Source organism: Eupeodes corollae, chromosome 2 (genome assembly GCF_945859685.1).
Source record: "Eupeodes corollae chromosome 2, idEupCoro1.1, whole genome shotgun sequence".
Taxonomy (NCBI): Eukaryota; Metazoa; Arthropoda; class Insecta; order Diptera; family Syrphidae; genus Eupeodes; species Eupeodes corollae.
The window spans coordinates 67661854-67683448 of NC_079148.1; the positions used below are offsets into that span (position 1 = coordinate 67661854).

General features: G+C 33.0%; 1 protein-coding gene across 4 annotated transcripts in view; it reads right to left on the reverse strand.

Moving 5' to 3' along the window:
- Positions 1 to 21595, reverse strand: part of LOC129947664 (myogenesis-regulating glycosidase) — an 86084-nt gene that overhangs the window by 11673 nt on the left and 52816 nt on the right. For 3 of the 4 annotated variants that reach the window (XM_056058296.1, XM_056058297.1, XM_056058300.1), the window contains one exon: positions 19510 to 19625. In XM_056058296.1, the coding sequence (XP_055914271.1) occupies positions 19510 to 19625 (116 nt within the window). Of the gene's footprint in view, positions 1 to 7502; positions 7715 to 19509; positions 19626 to 21595 lie in introns of those variants that run through there. The other variant, XM_056058298.1, reaches the window with a different exon arrangement.

Genomic DNA, 21595 nt, shown 5'->3' on the forward strand with positions numbered 1-21595 from the left:
AATTGCATATAACATATGACATACGTTGAGCATTTAAAACTTATAACAGTACTCGTGACATGTTGGGCTTACAGACAAAAAAACCGAAGTCTTGTGATCAAGAAAGAATGAACCTCAAGTTGAAATTTAATGACAGGCTAATTATTTATTCTGATTTACTACGAAAAATTCTTATGTATTAACTTTTGTATTTAATGGTTTGGTAGATGAACGTTTACGATCCATAGGACCTAAACTGGATTTGATTTTGCTGTCTAAGTCTATATATTTTTGGGATTATCTCGATACTGACAAAGCTTAAAGAACATTGAGGAAATTTAAACTGTAAATAAAATGAAAATAATTTGGGAAGCTTTTTTATCTGGTTTAGACAATATTAATGTGCTAGACAAGATGTCCTAAAAATATCACAGCCGCCATCTTTGGAGAGTAGTAAATCGATAATTTAAACTTCGTCTCCCTATAAAAGGTCTAAGAACTCCTGAACTTCAACAGTTCAAAGTGGCTACATTGTCAAGGCTACAATGTCAAATTAGCTGCTATTTGTTCAGCCTGGTTTCCTAATCAACCATAAAAAATGCAACGTTTTAAAAAAATAGCAAACCTCTATCTGTATAATAAAGCTAAATTCTTAAGTTTAACATTAAATTAAACGCGTTTTATTTTTTCTTTAAACCCACATCTAAGAAAATTTCCTTAAGTTCGGAAAGCTTTTTTTTTATATTTTAAACTGTTAGACAAGATGATTAGCAAAATTTCAGTATCGACGAATCTCTTTTTTGTTGGATTAGAAATTTTCTTTCGAACCGTTCAATACAAGTTGTTTTGGACGGATTCAAGTCTGAAATTCATAAAATTAATGCTGGAGTGCCCCAGGGCTCCGTTTTGTCTCCGACACTCTTCCTCATTTTTATAAATGATCTCCTGTCTGCTACTTCTAATCCAATACATTGTTTCGCTGATTATAGCGCTCTTAGCTTTTTATATTCGTTTCCAGACTCACGATCCTCCTCTTCGGTTTTGGAACTGCAACGGCAAAATATGATAAGCTCATTAACCTACACAGCATTGTACAATGGCGAATGCTTCGAAAACGCAATGATGTCTAGTATTGTTAAAGCGAGGTAAACCCTCTTTGCCACTTTCTTGGAGTAGTACTTGCATCAACGAAACGGAAAATCCTCTTGGACAGTATTCAAAAAAAAGCTTTTAAAATGATTGGAAACATTAACATAATCAACTCTTTTACGTCACTCGAACATCAACGCAAGGTTGCCTCACCCTTTTTTACCGTTATTTTAACGGACTATAAATAAAATTGGGTGGCACAACAGTCCATTGAGAACTAAAGCCTAGTGACTTACAACTCTCAACCATTCCTGTGTGCGAGTTATGTTGTCAGGAATGGAGGTAACCTACAGTTTATATGCTGAATCCAAACGGCTAATTTGAGAAAGCAGTTTTTCATGACAAGAGTTACTCTTGGAGAATTTGTCAATTCCTCGCAAGAGGCAGTATCCGTGAAAAGACTTTAGATGGCATAGGCAGGGATCGAACCCAAGAACTCCGGCATGACAGTCCAACGCACTAACCATTATGCACGGGTACTACGGTACTACCCTTAAACAATTTAACCGTAATAGCCGCCCTTCTAGGAATGGCCATCAGTTTACCCTTGAGCCCAACTTCGGCCGTACTATGAACTACAGAGATTCTTTTTTCAGCCGTACGCGAATGTGGAACGCCTTACCACGCTCTATCTTTCCCTGTCATTGCAATGTTCAGAAATTTAAAATCAATGTACACCGACTCCTCCTATCCAACCCTTCCCTCTTTTCCTAATGCTCACACTGTGTCTTTGGCATACACAAGATATGCACAACCCTTTTAGTGTTCGCTAATTATAAAAAAAAACATCATAGCAGCCATCTTTAAAATGTAAGTTCAACACGTTGACAGTTGAAAGTGGCCATATTGCTAAAGCTACATCTTTCAAATTTGTTTATTCTGATTTTCCTTATTAACTGTTCAAAATTCAACTGATATTAAGATCTGAAAGTAAACGGCCGTAGTTAACGAAAATTCTTAGGGTGACTTTTTCTTGTGCAGTGTTCTAAAACCACAGGTTTATTTCATTGAAACTCACCTCACAGCTCCTTTTACTAGTGTAATGTAAAATTTAAATATTTTTGTTTATGAATGTACCAACACTTGAAACAATGTTATGTAGATTTTATTTTAGAGGTTTGTTTTTAATCTGTCTGTCCATCTTTGGAAAATATTAAAAGGTCGACTTGGAAACTTCCGCATTTTGAGAGTTGAAAGAGGCCATATTGCTTAAGCTACTTCTGTCAAAAAATCTGAAGCTCGGTCTTTAAACTATGAAAAAAAGGATTAGAAAATAAACTAAGCCGATATTTAAGATCAATATTAGTGTGCACTAAGAACATTCTAAAGAACTTGGACAGCTAATATCAGCATTTCCAGTGAAGTTCGTCCGAAGTGACAGCAATAATCGTACGTTAAAAAGACCTAAACGGTTGAAATCAGCAGAAATTTAAAGATGTTTTTGGAAATTCATAATAAAAATTAAGAATAAATTTTGTGGAAAACACCACATATGTATTATTATTCATTGAACGATACATAAATGTACAAGACAATACTTAAAAGCTAATAGCTACCAGGACTGAAATGATCAAAGTACATTTTTTGGGTGTTATGATGTTTTAAATTTGCAAGCTGCAGGGGACGTGTCGTTGTGTCTTCGCTGATTATGCTTTTGAAATGCATCATCGAAATATCATTTTCAGTGCGGAGACTACGTTAAGGAGACGAGTTGTCAGATTTGGGGATTGGAAACCCCAAAAATTACTGTTAAAAATCCTCTTTACCCTTAATGTGTCACTTGTTGGTGCCTGATATGGTGAATGATTCCGCTTATGAGCTATTATTTATTTGATATTTTTTGATATTTATTGATTAAAAAACAGCTGTACATCAAGATTGACTTATAAATAAATAAATATTGACGATTTTATGGACATTGTTTACTTTCAATAAGACAGTGCGACGTTTGAGAAGCTTCGTGCTACACATAGCCGCTTTATTTCTAAGGCCTGATCACAATTGGCCACAGAATTTTTGTGAACTAAAACCTCTATTTTATCAAGCAAATAAGCTGGTTGCTGTTGTTGAACTATATTATAAAGAAAAATACAATTGATGTGCTATCTTAAAAAAAAACCTGTAACATGAGAATTTCGAAATCTGATCGAACTTGCGAAGGTCGTATATTAAACGCACTTCAGTTAAACCCAAGTTCTATATTTTGGAAAGAAACTGAGTCTAGGTTGCTCTAAATTATAGAAAAGTAACTGATAAGGCAAAAATAAAGCTTGAACTAACTGCAATTTAACTTTAAGCGGATAAATATTGGAAGATAGAGAGCCCACAATTTTATCGTATGCGAAATTTTCAATAAAAAACACAACTGAAGCTCCAAGGCTATTGTCATATCTTAACTTAAGCATAATTACTAATTACCAATACTGACTATGGGTATTGCGTACAAGTTGTTTCAAAGACCAGCAGTAAGTTTTTGATTTGTCGTTTACGATAAAATTTATTTAAGAACTGCAAGAAACGGATTCTTTAAATAATTTGAATCTTATATGTAAGTGGGGCTTGGATGGTTCAGCGTAGTCAGAATAAAAACAACATTTTTCTGATGCAAATTCTAAAGATTGTAGTACCTTCATTGTGTCTTAAGTTCCTATTCGATTGATAAAAAACAATCCAAGAGAAAATCAGCAACTTGTTATTTGGCAAAATGAAAGGCCCTTATCAACACGGTACTGCAGGCCAATAAAGTTTATTTTCCAGCATGAAACAACAGAATTGACAAAGAATGAAGTGGAACTAATGCGCAAGCAAATTGAAGAGCTGCAAGAAGTCACATAAACAATGAATAACATCGCAATCCATGTAATAATTACTATGCTCTTTACAATGGAGGATGGAAAAATTTGCAATGCTATAACAGACACCAAATCAACACAAATATGCTTCGTTTGTGGACTTACGTCCAAGGATTTTAATAACTTAGAAAAAATATCCAATACTCAAATTATAGATACATCACGATTAGAATTCAGGTTATCTGTGCTGCATGCATGGATACGTTTCTTCGAATGCTTGTTGCACCTTAGTTATAAACTAACTGGCAAGCTCGTGGAGAGGATGTGCAAAAATTAGTTGCTGAGAGAAAAAAGAAATCCAAAGCAAATTTAAAATTGAGATGGGTTTGGTAGTCGATAAGCCAAAACCTGGCTTCGGAAGCAGTAACGAGGGAAACACGGCTAGAAGATTTTTTAGTGATCCAGAAGTTGCGGCAAATATTACTGGGTTGGATATAAATGTTATCAAAGGTTTAAAATTGTTTTGCAAACTATAGCTAGTACTTATGAAATCAATGTGGACAAGTTTCAACAATATGCCTTTGAAACTGCCAAACTGTTTGTGGAAAAGTATAATTGGTACCCAATGCCAGCTACAATCCACAAAGTTTTGATTCATGGCTCAGTAATCATAGAACATGCGTTGTTGCCAATAGAGAAATTTTCTCTCGCAAGATATCGCGTGTCAAAACAAATGAGGATATTTTGAATTCACTCCTCATTTCTTCCGACCCGTTTATTACACGCCTAAGAAAACTTCCCCAGAAAAAGGCTTATAATATTGAGAATGATGTTTTTGAATTGTTGAAGGCACCTGACCTTCCGTTTACCTCGGATAGTTTCGGTACATCAGCTCTTCTTAGTCCAGATAGTTCTTCTAAAGCTTAATAATCATTTTTTTTAATTTAAATCTTTAATTCTTATTTTTTGAATGAAAGAATAAAATATTATTATTTAAACACTAGATGTATGCTTTTTATTTATTTTCCAAGGGTTTAGTGCCATAAAATATTTTTTGCCAAGAATTCATGCATTTAGCCCCTATGTGATCATGACAAACGTGAGGATGGTGATTATTGATTAATAAAAAGGTAGAAAAGCAGGGGACTTTGAATAATTCGCTGCGGAATACCACTTATAACTTTCAAAACTGTTGTCAGTATATTCGTGTTAAAATCCCTTAAGTAGTTTGCAACTAAAAGTGATATAATTTGTTCCAAAAGAGATTTTATTTATGAGCTTTTCAATAAGTAAACAATGGTCATTGGAATGGAATGTAAACTATCAAAAGACCTACAAAATACTAGCAGAACCAACAATGAAATATTATTCTTATCAATATCAATTTGCAAATCCTCAAGAATTTTACAATAGCAGTTTTACAATTATGGAATTTTCGAAAGCAAGACTGACAAGAGACCAATAAGTTATATTGATTTACATTTTCATTGGTTTGATTGCTCAATAACATTTATAAAACTTCCGAGAGGCAAAGTTTTAGTTATTGGAATAACCTAAGCATACTACCACATTTATTATGTGGCAAAAGTAAGACGACGTTAGGGTAAATTCTTCTTAATAAATCTTAGGAATTGGTGCCCCATTTGGCATAAAATATTTCTATTGTTAATGGCAAATCGTCGCCATTGCAAAGAAATAAATGTACATTGACCCTTCAAAAAACCTAGTTTTTATTAATATCGTAATGAAACTTCTTATTGGAAAACCCTTTGTATGTTTTATTTTGAGAAAAGTTTACTTTTTGAATTTTGTAAATGATGCTGAAATCTTTCACAATTTATTTTCATAATTTTCATTTCTGTTTATTAACTTCCCATAGAAAGTTATTGTAATGGGTCCGATTTGTCAAATTGAAAGTTTTGACATTTCTCGACGTTTCAAGGTACCTAGAGTCGAAATAAAAGATTTTTAGAAAGATGTCTGTGCGTGCGTGTGTACGTACGTTCGTGCGTCCGTACGTACGTTTTTGTCGTCCATAGCTCAAGAACCAGAAGAGATATCGATTCCAAATAAATTTTGTTATACAGATAATAAGACAGAAAGATGCAGAAAGGGATCTCAAGCAAATTGCGTGGGTATTTTTTTTACCATAACAGTTTGAAAAAAGGTGAAAATTTTGGTCAACCCTAAATATCTTACGAACCAAACCGCTAGTGCCTTGAATTAAATTTTATATAATATATTGTAACGTGATATCAAGAAAAAAATTTTGTACAACAAAGAATAATGTTTTTGACATCTGATAAAATTTTGAGAAAAATCGAATTGACAGTTTTTTTATAAAAAATAAAAATCTAAAAAAAAAACATTACTCAAAGTTGGTAAAAATTGAATATCCATTCAAATATCTTTTCAAAAACTTGAAATTTAGGCTTCAAACTTATTTTATCTTATAACAAACATTGTTTTCAACATTCTGAAAAATGTTGAGAAAAATCAGATTGACAGTTTTTTAGAAATTTTTATATAAAAATCCGGCAGTCCGTTTTTTCATACAAAATAAAATCTACAAAAATAGTACCCAAATTTGGTAAAAATTGATACGAGTTCATATAGACAAACTTTTAAGCAAGACAAATCGACAGACGGGATGGGAAGTTATCAGAAAAATTTCACAAAAATTTGTTGCCAAAACTCAAGAAAGGTCATTGTACTTTTGAATACAAAACGATTATGAAAATCACCATAAATAAGCTGACAAATTTGCAACAAAATGCATGAACTACTTCTTATTTCTTGTACTAATTTTAAATGTGAGACTTTTTTTACCTATATCTGATTTCGTAGTACGAGTAGGTTATCATTTCTATTATGATGTGTATATTCTTTGATAGCATTAGATTAATCAAAATTGTCTTAATTCAAGTCTCCCCATTATGTCATTCATATGTTCCAGCTGTATGTACATAGATATGTTATTCGTAACTCATGCTTTGAGTAGACTGTGCACTCAGAAAGAAATGCACCTGGTTAAGTGCAAGTGTGACAACATCTTTAATTTTATTATTATATCTTATAAAGAACTACAATCCGTTACTAAGAGATGTCAAGAAATTGAATAAAGCAAAATTATCACAAAACTGATGCTACAGAATTTGTATTACAAAGTCTCATTTATTTTCTTATCGGTTTTGCAAATAATTTTATCATGTAAGAAAAGTCTGTAAGTCTGTTTTAAACTCAATAAGAATTTATGTAAAGCATATTTTTAGAAAAATTAAGTTCCGGTTTACAAAAAAGCCGAGTAGTGAATTACGCTGTATCTGAAAAAGTGCGACACGTTGTGTCTACATTTATAGATTATAATAATGAGATAAATATTATCTTAAACATTTTCTAGATAAGATTTGAGATTAAACTGCTGCGTCTCATAAGAAAATCAATTTTAAATTAAACTAATCGCACACCGGAAGATATATTTTAATTAAGAGAAGCGCACTTTCCATCGTCAATGACCCTGATACGTTTTTTCAAATCTTATATTTTCTTGTTCGAGTAATAAAAAAATTATAATATAATTACCATTTAATGAGGAACAGTATAATCTGCTGAAATTTTAAAATTTAACTAAATTGTGGTGGTGGCGGTAGTGAAGGCGGCGGCAGCTGTAACGGGCTGGATAAACTAACTTATAGAGTAGAAGATACGGTCTTATCAGATGCGGTACTCTTGAGATACTATTTGGCGTATGAGAGAAAATAAATGTGTGAAGTTAGTTAGACTGACTTGACTCTGACTGAGTGTAGTCTGCTTAAGTCTGTATTTATCGTATATACTCTGTCTACACTTTAGCAATAACACAAAAACAGCAAGTTCAGAATTCTGATATAAAAAATATTATAATGTCCATTGCGCCACTCAATTTAGCTCAGCTTAGCTCAGCTCAGAATTCAGAACTTTGAAATGATGTAGATGATGATGAGGAGAAATGCGATATTATCTGATCCGGCGGGCGTACAGACACATAGTGTAGCAAGTATAACTTAGTTGGGGTAGTTAAGATAGTTATATGTCTTTTTTTATTGGTTTTTATTATTAATTTTTGCTTGCTCTCTGACTGGTACATTCTTAGAATATGTTGTATTTTTTTAGTGCGTTATGATGACACATTATAAAATTATATTCTTTGATATTCAAATATTTCGAGATGTCGCATGAAGTTGCTCGTTCAATTAGAATAGAATTCAGACGCGCTTTAGTGACATTGACCTATTTATTGCTTTTAAATGTCTACACCTGGAAAGAAGTGAAAAATATTGAGTTTAGTAAAGCATTTCACATTCGTGTAGTGTGGCAACAGAAAGAATCCCTGTATTTAACGTCTGAAATTCTACTCAAAGATTCTGAGAAGTACGGGTATTACGGCCGAATTGTTGGAGAAGAGGAATGTTAATGTCTATTCATTTATGAAAATAGCGATAAGATAATGATAACTATGAAACCCTCCAAATGTGTAAGTAAGAGAACGATCGCCTATTATTTTAAGACCTATGTTTTGAATTTTTACCAAAAAGACTAAAGTACGTTATTTGGGCACTAATCCAAATATGAGAAGACGTGAACACTTTTTGGCGATGTCAAATATGGGATTACTCCACAAGACATGGTTTATGATTCACATACCTAGAACTGAAAGCTGTAAGGTCTCCTTGGTGTAAGTATCATTCATGGATAGAAACATTGGGGGAGACTTAAGCTTTTGCGATACTTAACAACTTTGGGTTTTGAAAGCTTTAAATTCTACACGGTTTTTATTCTCAATTGAAAAATGCTATCAAGATTAGAATTTAATGAGCTTATCATTCGCTAACGTTGGTAGTCCAAATCCCAAGGAAAAATGAATTTGAAAAGCTGAGGGTATACTGTCATCAGCAAATCGGGTTAGAAGTTTCTGATAAAATATCATTTATAAGTAGATAAAACGGAGCCCAGTGGCACACCAGCGTTTATTTTGTGTATACTAGATTTGAAATCGTCCAATACTACTTGAATTGAAAAGGTAATTTCCCGTACTCGTGGAATGATTGTAAGTGCGAAAGAGGCCATGGGTTCAATCTTTGCCTCTGCCAACTAAAAGTTTATTTAACGAGTATTGCCTTTTAAGAGGAATTGACAAATTTTCCTCGAGTAATTCTTGACATTTAAAGTAAATTCATAAATTAGACGTTCGGATTCACCATTGGAACTGTAGGTCCCCTTCTTTTCTCAAATGACTCACATACAGAAATGGTTGAGAGTTGTAAGTCATTAGATCCTGTTTCTCTAAGGACATCTATTTATATACATATATAAGGTAATTTCTAACCCAAAAAATTGAAAACTGTAAATAGTTGAACAAGAACCAATTTAAAAAGCTTTGAAATTGTTGGAGAACACTTTTTTAAATTAAACTTTAAAAGCTTTATAAATTTACTTAGAAAAAATAATTAAACACATACTTTTTTAGAGAACATTTTAATATAATCACAAACTTTTTGAGGGGTTTTAAAATTATAAAATTAAGAAGCGAAAATCAAAATCTTTGTGTAGAAAAAAAGAAAAAGGCAAATAGCTTAAGTAAGTCTTAAGCTATACTTATAATTTGAGTAAATTCTGTCTTAAAAGTATTGATGTAGTTGGATTGCAAATTAAAAAAAATATATCTTTCGTTTACAATTACTAAAAACTGAAATCCAAACTGAGTGGGAATTTATTTCTTGTTACCTTCCCATAGGAAGTTATTGTAATGGGTCCGATTTATTGAATTGAACATTTTGACATTTCTCGACGTTTCAAGGTCCCTAAAGTCGAAATAAAAGATTTTCAGAAAGATGTCTGTGCGTGCGTACGTCCGTACGTTCGCTACGTTTTTTTCGTTATCCATAGTTTAAGAACCAGAAGAGATATCGACTTCAAATAAATTTTGTTACACAGATAATAATGCAGAAAGATGCTGAAAAGACTCTCAATAAAATTGCGTGGAAGGCATTTTTCATCACAGAAGTTTAAAAAAAAGGTGACAATTTTGGTCAACCCTAAATACCTCAATAACCAATAACGTTAGAGACTTGAATTAAATTTTATATTATATATTGTAATGTGATACCAAACCAGCATATTTTTCGAAAAAATTCGGTTAACGGTTTTTTACAAATCAAAAAAAAAACTGACAAAAAAAAATTCTCACCTCGAAAATTTAACAAATAAAAAGTGATTTCTGCTCCAAACCAATTTTGTGCAACGAAAAATTCCATTTTTAACTTCTTGTAAAATTTGGAGAAAAATTTAATGGACAGTTTTTTTTATAAAAAATAAAACCTTAAAAAAACATTACTCAAAATTGATAAAAATTTAATATCGACTCAAACATCTTTTCAACTTCTTTTATCTTTTAACAAATATTATTTTGAACATTCAGTAAAATTTTGAAAAAAATCGAATTGACAGTTTTCTTACAAAAACCTAACAACGTAAAACAAATTTAACAAAAGTTAATACAAATTTATTTTAGACCCAAATATCTTTTCAAAACTTTGATATTATGGCTTCTTACTAATTTTCACTTATAAGAAATATTTTTTTCAACATTCGGTAAAATTTTGAGAAAAAGCGAATTGACAGTTTTCTTACAAAAAAAAACCCTAAAAAAAACAATACTAAACCTTGGTAAAAATAAACTTTCGACTTAAACAGCTTTTCAAAAATTAAAAATATTGGTTTCAAACTTTTTTATTTCACAGAAAATATTCTTTTTGATATTCAGTAGTTTTTTTTTTTTATTAAAATCCAACAATCCGTTTTTTCACAAAAAAATAAATCCACAAGAAATAGTACGCAAATTTGGTAAAAATTGATGATCCATTCTTGATATCATTCAAATTCATTTCATTCATCCAATTTTTAAAAAATGCTACAAAAATTGGTAAAAATTTGTTTTCGACTAAAAATTTATTTAAGAAAAATAGATTTCCAAACTAAGCTAAATAATTCAACTGACAACTTTTTTAACCCAACACAAAAACCTAAAAACTTTTAAGCAAGACAAATCGAAAGACGAGATGGGAAGTTATCAGTGTGGGTCGCATCTCAGCCGCTTTTTATCTTAAATTTGGACCGAAAATTAAAACACACTTGGATTTGGTTTTCAAAATCACTCATGAAAGGAGGTATTTTGTAAAGAAGTTCAATATTTTCCTCGAAAAAGATATAAAACTCGATTTTGAAATATAATAAAGGAAAATTGTTTGAAATTCAATAAAATTAAAAAACACAAAGTGCACATACGGCCCGTAGTACCCTTCTGTGTTAGTTGTTAAAGAAGACACAAAAAATTGCGTAATTGAATAAGGAGTCTTTGAGCATTTCTTAAATAGCATATGGCAATAAAATCTTTAAGAATAATTTTGATTCCACATGCAATGTTAAAAGACATGTTCACATACGAGTATATACGTTTTTATGAAACCAGGTCGAAAACTATGTTATTCAAAATTTAATACAAATTGACAAAAAAATTCGTTAACGAAGCCTCACAGGCTCATCGATATTTCAAACAAATGATTTTAGAAGATGTTAATATAAGACTTTTTTTTTAATGTGAGGGAATTATTTTAAAAAGTCCAATGCGCGTCCCTTAGTCATGCTGCGCACTATCCACAGGAGAAGGCAACTTATGATATGAGACATGTAAGATTGTGGGTTGAATTATTTGGTAAAGTCTGAGAACGTCATTTTTTTATTTTAAATTCTATCTGTTAATTTTTTTTGTGAGTAAAACAACGCAGCATGAGCATTGAAGTTATACTCAAGACAGTCAGAGAGAAAGTCGAAAAGGTTAGGTTAGGTTAAAGTGGCTGTTGGTTGGGAAGACCAAAGTATGGTCCGTTGTGATACCACATGGATCAGTTGATCAGCTTAACTCGTGGAACCAATTGGAGCTCAGAATAAAGCTTAACAGACAAATAATGTCAGAATTTTGTATGGTATCGTTGAAGTAGTAGTCTCCAAGGGGGATTCTACGTCTTTGTGATAAGTGCACAGAAAATGAGAGATTGTCTCCTCCTCGTCCATGCAACTCCTACAAAAATCATTTGCAGGGGCTCCAAGTCGAATAGCATGGCTTCCTATTAGGCAGCGCCCAGTCAGGACATCTATAACGTAGCTAATGTGCAATCTACTCAGAAAGATTAATTGTTTTGAGCGCCTGGCGCTAAGATTAGGCCAAATTAGTTTTGTCGATAAACAGGTGGTGGTGTTATTCCACCTAAAGTTTGTTTTCTCTATGGTATCTTGCTTTAGCATGAATTTACATGTATCTTAGGGGATACCTATGCTAGCATTGTGAGCCAGCAGAGGTAAAGTTGTTCCGCTTTTTGCAAGTTTGTCAGCTTTGCAATTTCCTGGAATGTATCTATGGCCCGACACCGAGAAAAGGTGATTGTTGAATTGTGTAGTCATCTCCGTAAGAGATGATCGACAATTTAGGGCTGTTAGTGAGTTAGTGGAGACAGAGTCTAGGGACTTTAACGCAGCTTGGCTATCCGAGAATATGCGTATATCATTAGTTGATATAAGCCATGATAGGACTTCTTTTATAGCCAGGATTTCAGCTTGGAACACGCTACAATGATCGGGTAGACGAAAGGAGAGACTTAAGTTTAGTCTATCTGAGTATACGCCTCCACCAACCCCATCCTCCGTTTTTGATCCGTCTGTATAAAAGTTTATAAAATCATCGTTCAAAAATGATGTATTCTCCCAAGAAGACCTGGGAGGTATAGTAACTTTGAAGCTATAGTTATTAAACTGAGGATGGGGTTTGGTGTAGTCAATATTACTGTTTATAGTTCTGAACGAGTTCTTAATAGTGGTGTGGCCAATTCCATTATTGATCCACAGAGAGGAGGCTTGAAACCGTATGGCTGTATTAGCGGCCGTTAGCTTGCTGAAAATGTCCAATGTTATTAGATGGAACAGAACATCAAGTGAGGCGGAGGGTGTAGAGCGAAGTGCTCCTCCCATACACAGGCTAGCTGTTCGTTAGACTTTGCTGAGTTTATCGCGATTTGTCGCTATATTTAGCGCAGTCCACCATACCACCACTCCTTAAGTTAGGATCAGGCTTATGACCGAGATATATAGCCAGTGTGTATTGCGGGGCTGTAGGCCCCATGTATTACAAATGGCCTTTTTACAGGAGAACAGGGCTACTGTGGCCTTGTTTATTCTCTCTTGAATATTAGGTTTTCAACTTAATTTCTTATCCAAAATGAGACCCAAGTATTTTTTTTTTCAGAGAATTTAAGTGGTACACCGTTTATGAGGGGAGGCTCAATGTATTTCCTTGTGAATAGGACAAGGTCGGTTTTTTGTGGGTTTACGTCTAGTCAACACCGATTTGCACATCTAGTGAGTTTATTTACAGAGTTTTGTAAGAGTTCATTTAGTATATTGGGACTAAAAGAACTCTTACAAAGTCGAAAAAGAAATAGTATAAAACCGTCGCGTCGGCCATATTGGCATAATTGAAGTAAATATTTGTATGCAATGCTTTTTTAAATTTTATAACTGAAAAGCCAAAAGACGAGCCACCAATTTTGTAGATATGTTCTCAACTTTTCGCCATTTAGAATTTAGATAACTTTGTTTGCTTTTGAGTTGGTTTTCTCCAAAGATATTTCTTCTAAATTCTTTGAGAATTAAACAAGATCTTTTAAAGTGTGTCATGTTTTCTCTAACATGCATGTTGCAGATTTCACACTCGAGAGACAGGTCTGTTCGTTTGCAAAATTCTTATTAAAGTTTAAGTTATTTAGAGGATCTATATCAAAATGCAGATTACTGTTATATTATTGTCTGTATTGCGATGCTTTAGCCTGGTTGATGAAGCTCTGATGGAACTGTTTGTTTAATTTGGCCAAACAATGAAAACAAGTTCGTTTTAATGATGATGATTAATCTTTTTTATTTATTTCAAGCATTTCATCAAACGAATTATCAATATCAAACCACACACCGACAAAGTTTAGTTGATTTGAAATCAAATATTCTAAAACTCTCCTTAAATTCTTGAGGGGCTCATTTTTAGTATTTTCAATAAATATGAAACCTTGTTTCATTATGAGACTTGTAATTTTGGGGTCGAACCTTATGCTCAGGAAGAGGCCGAATACTTTTCCTAGACACTCGAAAGCATTTATTGTTGATATTGGAATTTTGAATTTCGAAATGACATTTGGAATTTAAGTCGGTGTTTTCTTTAGACTGGTCAATGAATTCAAAACCAAATATGTGCTGTCATCATAAAAGGAAATTGAACAAAGACATGATGGACAAAACGTCACCATGGACAGCTTTAACTTTGAGGTAGTTAAGGACTTCGACTACCTAGGCACCGCTATTAACACAGACAACGACACCAGCCCTGAAATCAAACGAAGAATAACTTTTGTAAATCGCTGATTCTTTGGACTTAAAAGGCAATTGAGAAGTAAAGTCTTCTCTCGAGCATCTGAAATCAAAAATAAGACACTCATCATCCCAGTTCTCATTATGGCGCTGGGGCCTGGACCCTGTCAAAGAAAGATGAGAGCGTCTTAGGATGCTTCGAGAGAAAAATCCTTCGGAAGATTTTTAGTCCCCTACGCATGGAGCATGGAGAAGAAGATATAACGACGAACGGCTGTAAGGCGACACTAGCATCAAAGTAAGTAAGTAAGTTTTCTTTAGACATTTTCGAGTGTTGGGTAAAAAGAGATATACTCGTAAGTAAGTGCGACAAAAATGTTTAATTAAGAAAAAATTACCCTAAGAACGGTTTATGTGTACAGGAATCTATAACAAATGGATCTTGAGTGATGAATTGACTGGAAAGCTATACAATTTAATTGAATAATGACTACAATCTCTATATAGGGTAAAACCTATGAAAATGTAGTGGCATTTGAAAAAACCAGAAAAGGTTCCGTAAAATATCATTTACAACCCTTAATCAAAATGATATAATACAATAATATTATATTATGGCACAGACTGTTCCAGTAGTTCCTGTGTTTGGTACAAGTTATAGAATTATAGAAAATTTAAACATGCTGACTTCAGATAAAAAGCAGGATTTGACGGTTTCCCACCAATAGTTTTTAAAACTACCGCACATGCAATTGCTGTGCCACTTAGCATTATATTCAAACGGTCATTGAGTCAGGCATGTTTCTTACCAGTTGGAAAAATTCTTTTCTATTTCCTATTTACAAGCAGGTTCAAAAAATGATGTTTAAAACTATCTGACAAGTTGATTTATAAGAAACTTGTACTTTTATTAAAAGAAGTGATCTCTCCAATGCAAAATGGTTTTATAAGTGGTAGATCTAATAACAGAAATCATATATATTTTTCTAATTTTGTGCTTACAACAATGGAGAAAGGTTATCAGTTCGATGTGATCTATACTGATAATATAGTTGCGTCGAAAGCTTCAGGTATGCTTTTCACTCTAATCTATTGAAATGGTTGAAATAGTTTGAGTCGTATCTGAGTGAACGAACCCAATTCGTTCGTATTGGCAATATGGTTACATTCGGTGTCCCCAAGAAAGTCATCTAAGCCCTTTGTTGTTTCTTTTACTTGTCAATGATATTCCAGATGTTCTTGTTCATTCACAATGTTTTATGTTTGCTGAGTACTGACGATTTCAAAATGTACTACACCGTAAAAAATGTATCAGATTGTTTAAAGCTGCAAACAGACTTATTCATTTTATATATATGACTAGTGTGTAAACAATAAGCTATTTTTAAATCTAAGTGTCAGATTCTAAATTTCTGTCGTCGTTCATCCCCTTTATGATTTGAATATTCTTTAGGAAGTCCGACTCTTGATAAAATTAATGAAAAGAAGGATATAGGTGTAATATTTGACACTAAGTCCAGTTCTTTATTAGGATTTATTAGAAGAAATTCGAAAGAATTTAAGGATCCCTTCACTCTTAAAAGCCTGTATTTCTCATACCTGAGGTCTATTTTGGAATATGGTTGTATAGAATGGAATTCTTTTAATTCCATTCACTCAAATAGACTAGAAAAAATTCAAAAAAGCCTTTCTAGATACCTACATGTTTAAACTATTATGTTGGAATATTCTTCGACCTTCATATGATGCCCGATGTAAGCTTATTTAAATATTTTGATACAATGTTTATTAGAGACATAGTAAGTTCTTAAATTGATTGTACATTTTTGCAAAGTTTTTTTTTTATAATACTTATAATGCAGAGGCACAGTGTGGAACTAGGAAGAGGAGAGGGGGTTTAAAAGGAGATGTCGGTGAACATTGGTTTTGAATTCCTTAATATTGCAATGACTAGGAAAGACAGAGTATTATAAGGTATCCACATTCGCTTAGTACGGCTAAAGAACGAATCTCTGTTTTGTTGTAGTAGAGATGTTTTTAAGTCACTTTTTATTGTTTTTTTGAGCCATGGAGTTTAATAATTTATTGTTTATTATTAGATATTATTTGTAATTTTGTAATAATTAGTAGTCTATAAAAGCTGAGTACTCTACTTAATGAAATATATATTAATAAATAAAAAGAAACAATTCCTTTGATCTAAAGTCATTCCATTTCATAAATTGACCTAAGAATACTTGTAAAGACTTATGAGTTTCAATTTGGTATTTTTTATTTTGAAGGGAGATGTAATATATCTACGAGCACAATAGTATATTTGTATATCATACATTATGTTTAAAATTGACCAATTACTAGAAAAACAAAAAGTAAAACAATTCGTGCCAAGTAGGTCACTAAAAGTAAGCTAATTTTATTCGAGTTAATGACCGCTGCCATTATCATGTAATGTTATTCTTTGTTATTGTAAATATAAACAAATTAAAACAAAGGAGAAACTCTATTCAAAACAATTGACAATTAATGTATTCGTTATGTAGAACATTATTTAAACAATTTCTAGTAATTTTGCACGTATATTTTTGTTTGGATTGAGTGATATAAGTTGACTTGAATATTTGTATATTAATAATTGTAAAATTGATTTGTATTTTAATTAAGACACTCAAAAATTAAGTGCATAACTCATTTTGATGTACTTGTTCTTGAAATTCATACGAATTCAATACTTTTTTTGTTTTTGATATTGTTTGAAATACATCGTATCCATATTAAAAAAAAAAAAACAATGTGAGCACTATGGAATGACTAAAATAACGGGTGTTTTATAGACTCGTGATTTTTAATCTAGCAATACTAATTTCATAGTTGGTGTTTTTGACATCTGTTTGATTTATGTTTAATTTGGTTTGTCATTTTATAATAAATAGGTTCAATTTTGAAAAACGCACTTTTGCAAATCGTTCAAATTTTGTACCATAATAATGCGGTATTCGGTCAACATAGTCGCCCAGAAGAGTCGGTTATTCGAGCAACCATGGATCGGTTTCGCACAACGTTTTCTCTATTGGATAAAGCACTGCTGCTGTTAGGAAGAATATCGAAGAGTCCATCCGGAAATCCTTTTTACTTTTTAAGAGATTTTGTGAAAGTATCTTGGTTTGCATTCCTATTCAGCGTTGAAGCTCATTTTTGGTTGAATGGGTACGTTAATAAGTACAATTTAAGTATTTGCATTGATCATAATACTTGTCAACAAGTTAATGTAAATGACAATCAAAGAACTAAAACTGAGCTTGGACGAATACTATTTCATTTTTTGATTTGAATGCAAATCATGAAGATCGGAGAAATCAACATAGTAATCCCACAGGTAACCATCTTTTTAATTTGATGAATCTTTACAGCTTTGAATATGGCGTCGACCTGCTGGCTACTGAAAAGCCATCGTATCCAAGAAGCAGCTCCTTTCTTGATCTTCTGCTGTAACAGACAAAGTGGGTAATCACCATCGAGTACGACAGTGATCCCTGCGAACTGGCTGCTGTAATGCAGATTCCGAACAAACGCGTGGAGTTGGAGCAATACGTTGCAACGCACTCTTACAATAACAGTTAGAGGCGTTAGCCTCATTTCACCATTGCCTTAGCGAGAGTGACATAGCCCCTCCAAACAACAGAAACCTGACAAATAAAGAAATTGGCCAACATTTACAACAGATCGATGAAACAATACAACGAACGATGGAACGGACAATATCAAAGTACAAAGAACGGGACCAAATGAACGCTTACAGAAACGCGACTATTGACGCACTACGCAGGCACAAGAGTGGCTTACTGACAAGACTCAGACTTGGCATAAGCAAGCCATTGTTGTATATACTTTATGATATGCTTAGGGGTAGAAAGTTTGTTGTCAAAAGTGGCAATGTAACTTCTACCACAATATTCTCGCCGATTCTCTTCAGCATTTACACCAGCGATCTGATAGGTAGTCTTACTGAGGCAATCACGCACGCCGACAATCTAATTTCATACAGAACGGCCGAAAGGTTGAAGTTATTAGAATTCTCTTGCAGCGTGATTTCGACAAGATTCAGCGATATTGCGACGACTGGAAACTGAAAATAAATGTCCAAAAGTCGGAGACAATTCTGTCCGGACTCCGTTGGCTAAGGCCACGAGGGATACGTGCAAAAATTGGAGCAAGAAGTTGATCTTCACGGGCGAGCAAAAGTGTAGTGAAGTACCTCGGTATCTGGTTAGATCAGTATTTATATATCGACAGACATATAAATGCTGCTCTGACCAGGGCCAGAGGAGCCTTTGCTCTGATGAAACGGCTGTTTTTTAGCAGTCGGCTTGACCCCAGAGTGAAGGCAATTTGCTACATGGCCCTCATGATGATCGTTTATGGTTGTCCTGTGTGGTTCAACGTTGCCCCTTCCCAGATAGAGACATTTCTGGTGTTTGAGCGGCAGTTTTTACAACACTGTACCGGCTTATATCGAACAGCCGAATCGTCTTATGTGCATTACTATTCCATTAATACTATTAAGGTTCTATACAACGGGGCTCGAATCAACAGAATTGACAATTTCGTGATAAAACTCATTCGAGATCACATTGCAAGAGCTATGTCTTCGACTAACAATTTAATTTTCGGGGCGTTCTATCCGAACGACGAGTATTTTGGTGTGTTAATTGATAATAAATTAATTATTCAAAACTAAAGCCGATTATAATAAAACAGTCAATGAAAAACACTAAAGAGCTACGATTAATAACTTGTTTGTGGTTGAATTGGAGAATATTGACGTGGACGATCTCTATAGTTCTGAGTCGTGGCCTCCAAGATCCTGCGATTTAACACCTCTTCACTATTTTGTGTGACGTTAGGTGAAGTCACGTGTCAACAGAGATAAGCCCAAGACGCTTGACGCATGGTTGCTGACATACGGCCTTATTGATGCAAAAACTGGTCGAATATTGGGCCTCTTGACAACTTGCCTGAATTCATTGTTTAAATAAAATAGCAAACCTTTATCTTTAAACTAAAGCTGAATAAATTAAATTAAAAAAACAACCTTTAATTATACCTAAATAATAACAGTTTTAATTTTAAATATTTCATTTCTCACCGTGATACATGTCTTTTTCCTCTCGTCCTTTCATCTTCAAGTGAATCGAAGGCAAAAGTAGTGACAGTCTTTTCGGGTACACTAAATGTTACAGAACCAGATATCTCATCAGTAGCCTGGAAAAAAAAAATTAATTAGAAAATAAATAAATACGATTTGATGAATTTTTAAAAATATAACAATAACATCAATAAACAAACGAATGTGTATGTATTGCCCTAATTAATTCATAAAGTTGTGTAACTATGATCCAGATAGAGTTAAGCCCTTTACATCTACAATGCATTGAAAAGTTTAAAGAAGGTGAGATTGGGAAGTAAGTAAAAATTGATCACCCTGAAACATTTTGTTAATAAAAAATATACATGTGGCTAAAAATTGAGAGTAATTTTTGATCTTGCGTCTAAGAAAATCAACATGAAAACTATACAAAAAATGCTTAACTGATTTTTGTATTATTAAATCCGTAAAACTAGAAACATCGCAATTTGAGTGTTCCGTCAAGATGGGAACACTAAATCTGAATGATATTTGTGTGATCGTTGGTTGAACTTCAAATTGATGTTTCCAGACTTCACTACAAAACAAAATATGGTAAGAGATAGCTTATCTCTTATAGAAAATGTAAACAGAATTAAGCGGAAACAATTGGATTGATGCAGCTGTACTCAAAAATCACCTAGTTTTGTGTTAAGAACATCTTCTATTTAATAAATTGATAAACGAAGTGGCTCACTAGTACGATATTTTGGCAGACAAGGTTTTAGAATGGATTTTTGTAGAGTGGTCAAAAACAAGGCAGGTTAAATTTTAGAAAAATTACTTAAATTGAAATAAAATGGAATTAAAAAACAGATACTTACATTAAGGGACTATACTGGACTATACAAATTAAAGTTCAAAATGAAAGCTGGGATGCGACACCACTGCCCGTTCGTGTACGTATGCCATTAATTCTAAAACTTTAACAAACAATTTAATAACAATATTTTGTGTGAGATACAAAATTTTATGTGAATATCTTTTTAACTTTCCATGGGAAGATATTGTAATCGGTTCGATTTGTCGAATGGAAAATTTTGACATTTATCGACGTTTCAAGGTCCCTAAAGTCTAAGTAAAGATATTAAGAAAGATGTCTGTGCGTGCGTGCGTGTATACATACGTTCGTACCACATCGTATCGACTTCAAACAAATTTAGTTATACAGATAATAATGCAGACAGATGCAAAAAAGTACTCTACAAAAATGAGTGGGTGTTTTTTTTACCATAGCAATTTAAAAAAAGAGGTGAAAATGTTGGTTTACCTATTATATCTCACGAACTAATAACGCTGAAGGCTTGAATGAAATTTTATATTAAATCATTTGAAATATTTCAAATATGTTTGCAAATTTTTTCAAAGATGCTTTCGAAGTAACGAACTCCTGTCAAACGCCTGAGTCATTGACCCTCTCACAAAATGTCCCTCATTTGACTTCAATTAGTCTTTGGATCTCTGAAGATGAAATCGTTCGCAAAGCTTTAGACGTTTGACGTTTGTTATAGCCCTGGTCCAGATGGTTTAACTTCTTATAATTTGAAAAAATGCGCATTCTATTTATCCTATCCTTTTCATATTCTTTTTAATGAATCGCTTAAATCTTCAATTTTTCCTGAAATTTGGAAAACTTCGTTCAAAACACCGATACATAAAAAGGGTAGTAAAAATGAAATACATAATTATCGTCCCGTTGCAAAACTGTCCGTCATCCCTTAGTTATTTGAGTCCATTATTTGTAAAGTCATATCGTTTAATTGTAAGTCTATAATTTGTGACAGTCAACATGGTTTTGTTCAAAATAAGTCAACAGTTACTAACCTCTTTCATTTTAATTAATTTTGTTTAGATTCGTTTGAAAAACGGAAACAAGTTGACTATGTCTTCACAGACTTCAGTAAGGCCTTTGACAAATTGTGCCATAAAACGTTAAATTCCAAACTTAAATCCCTAGGCTTAAACGATAAATTTGTTTGTTGGGTTTCGTAGTACTTATATAATAGATCATACAGAATTAGCAGTCATCATATTTTTATACCAACTC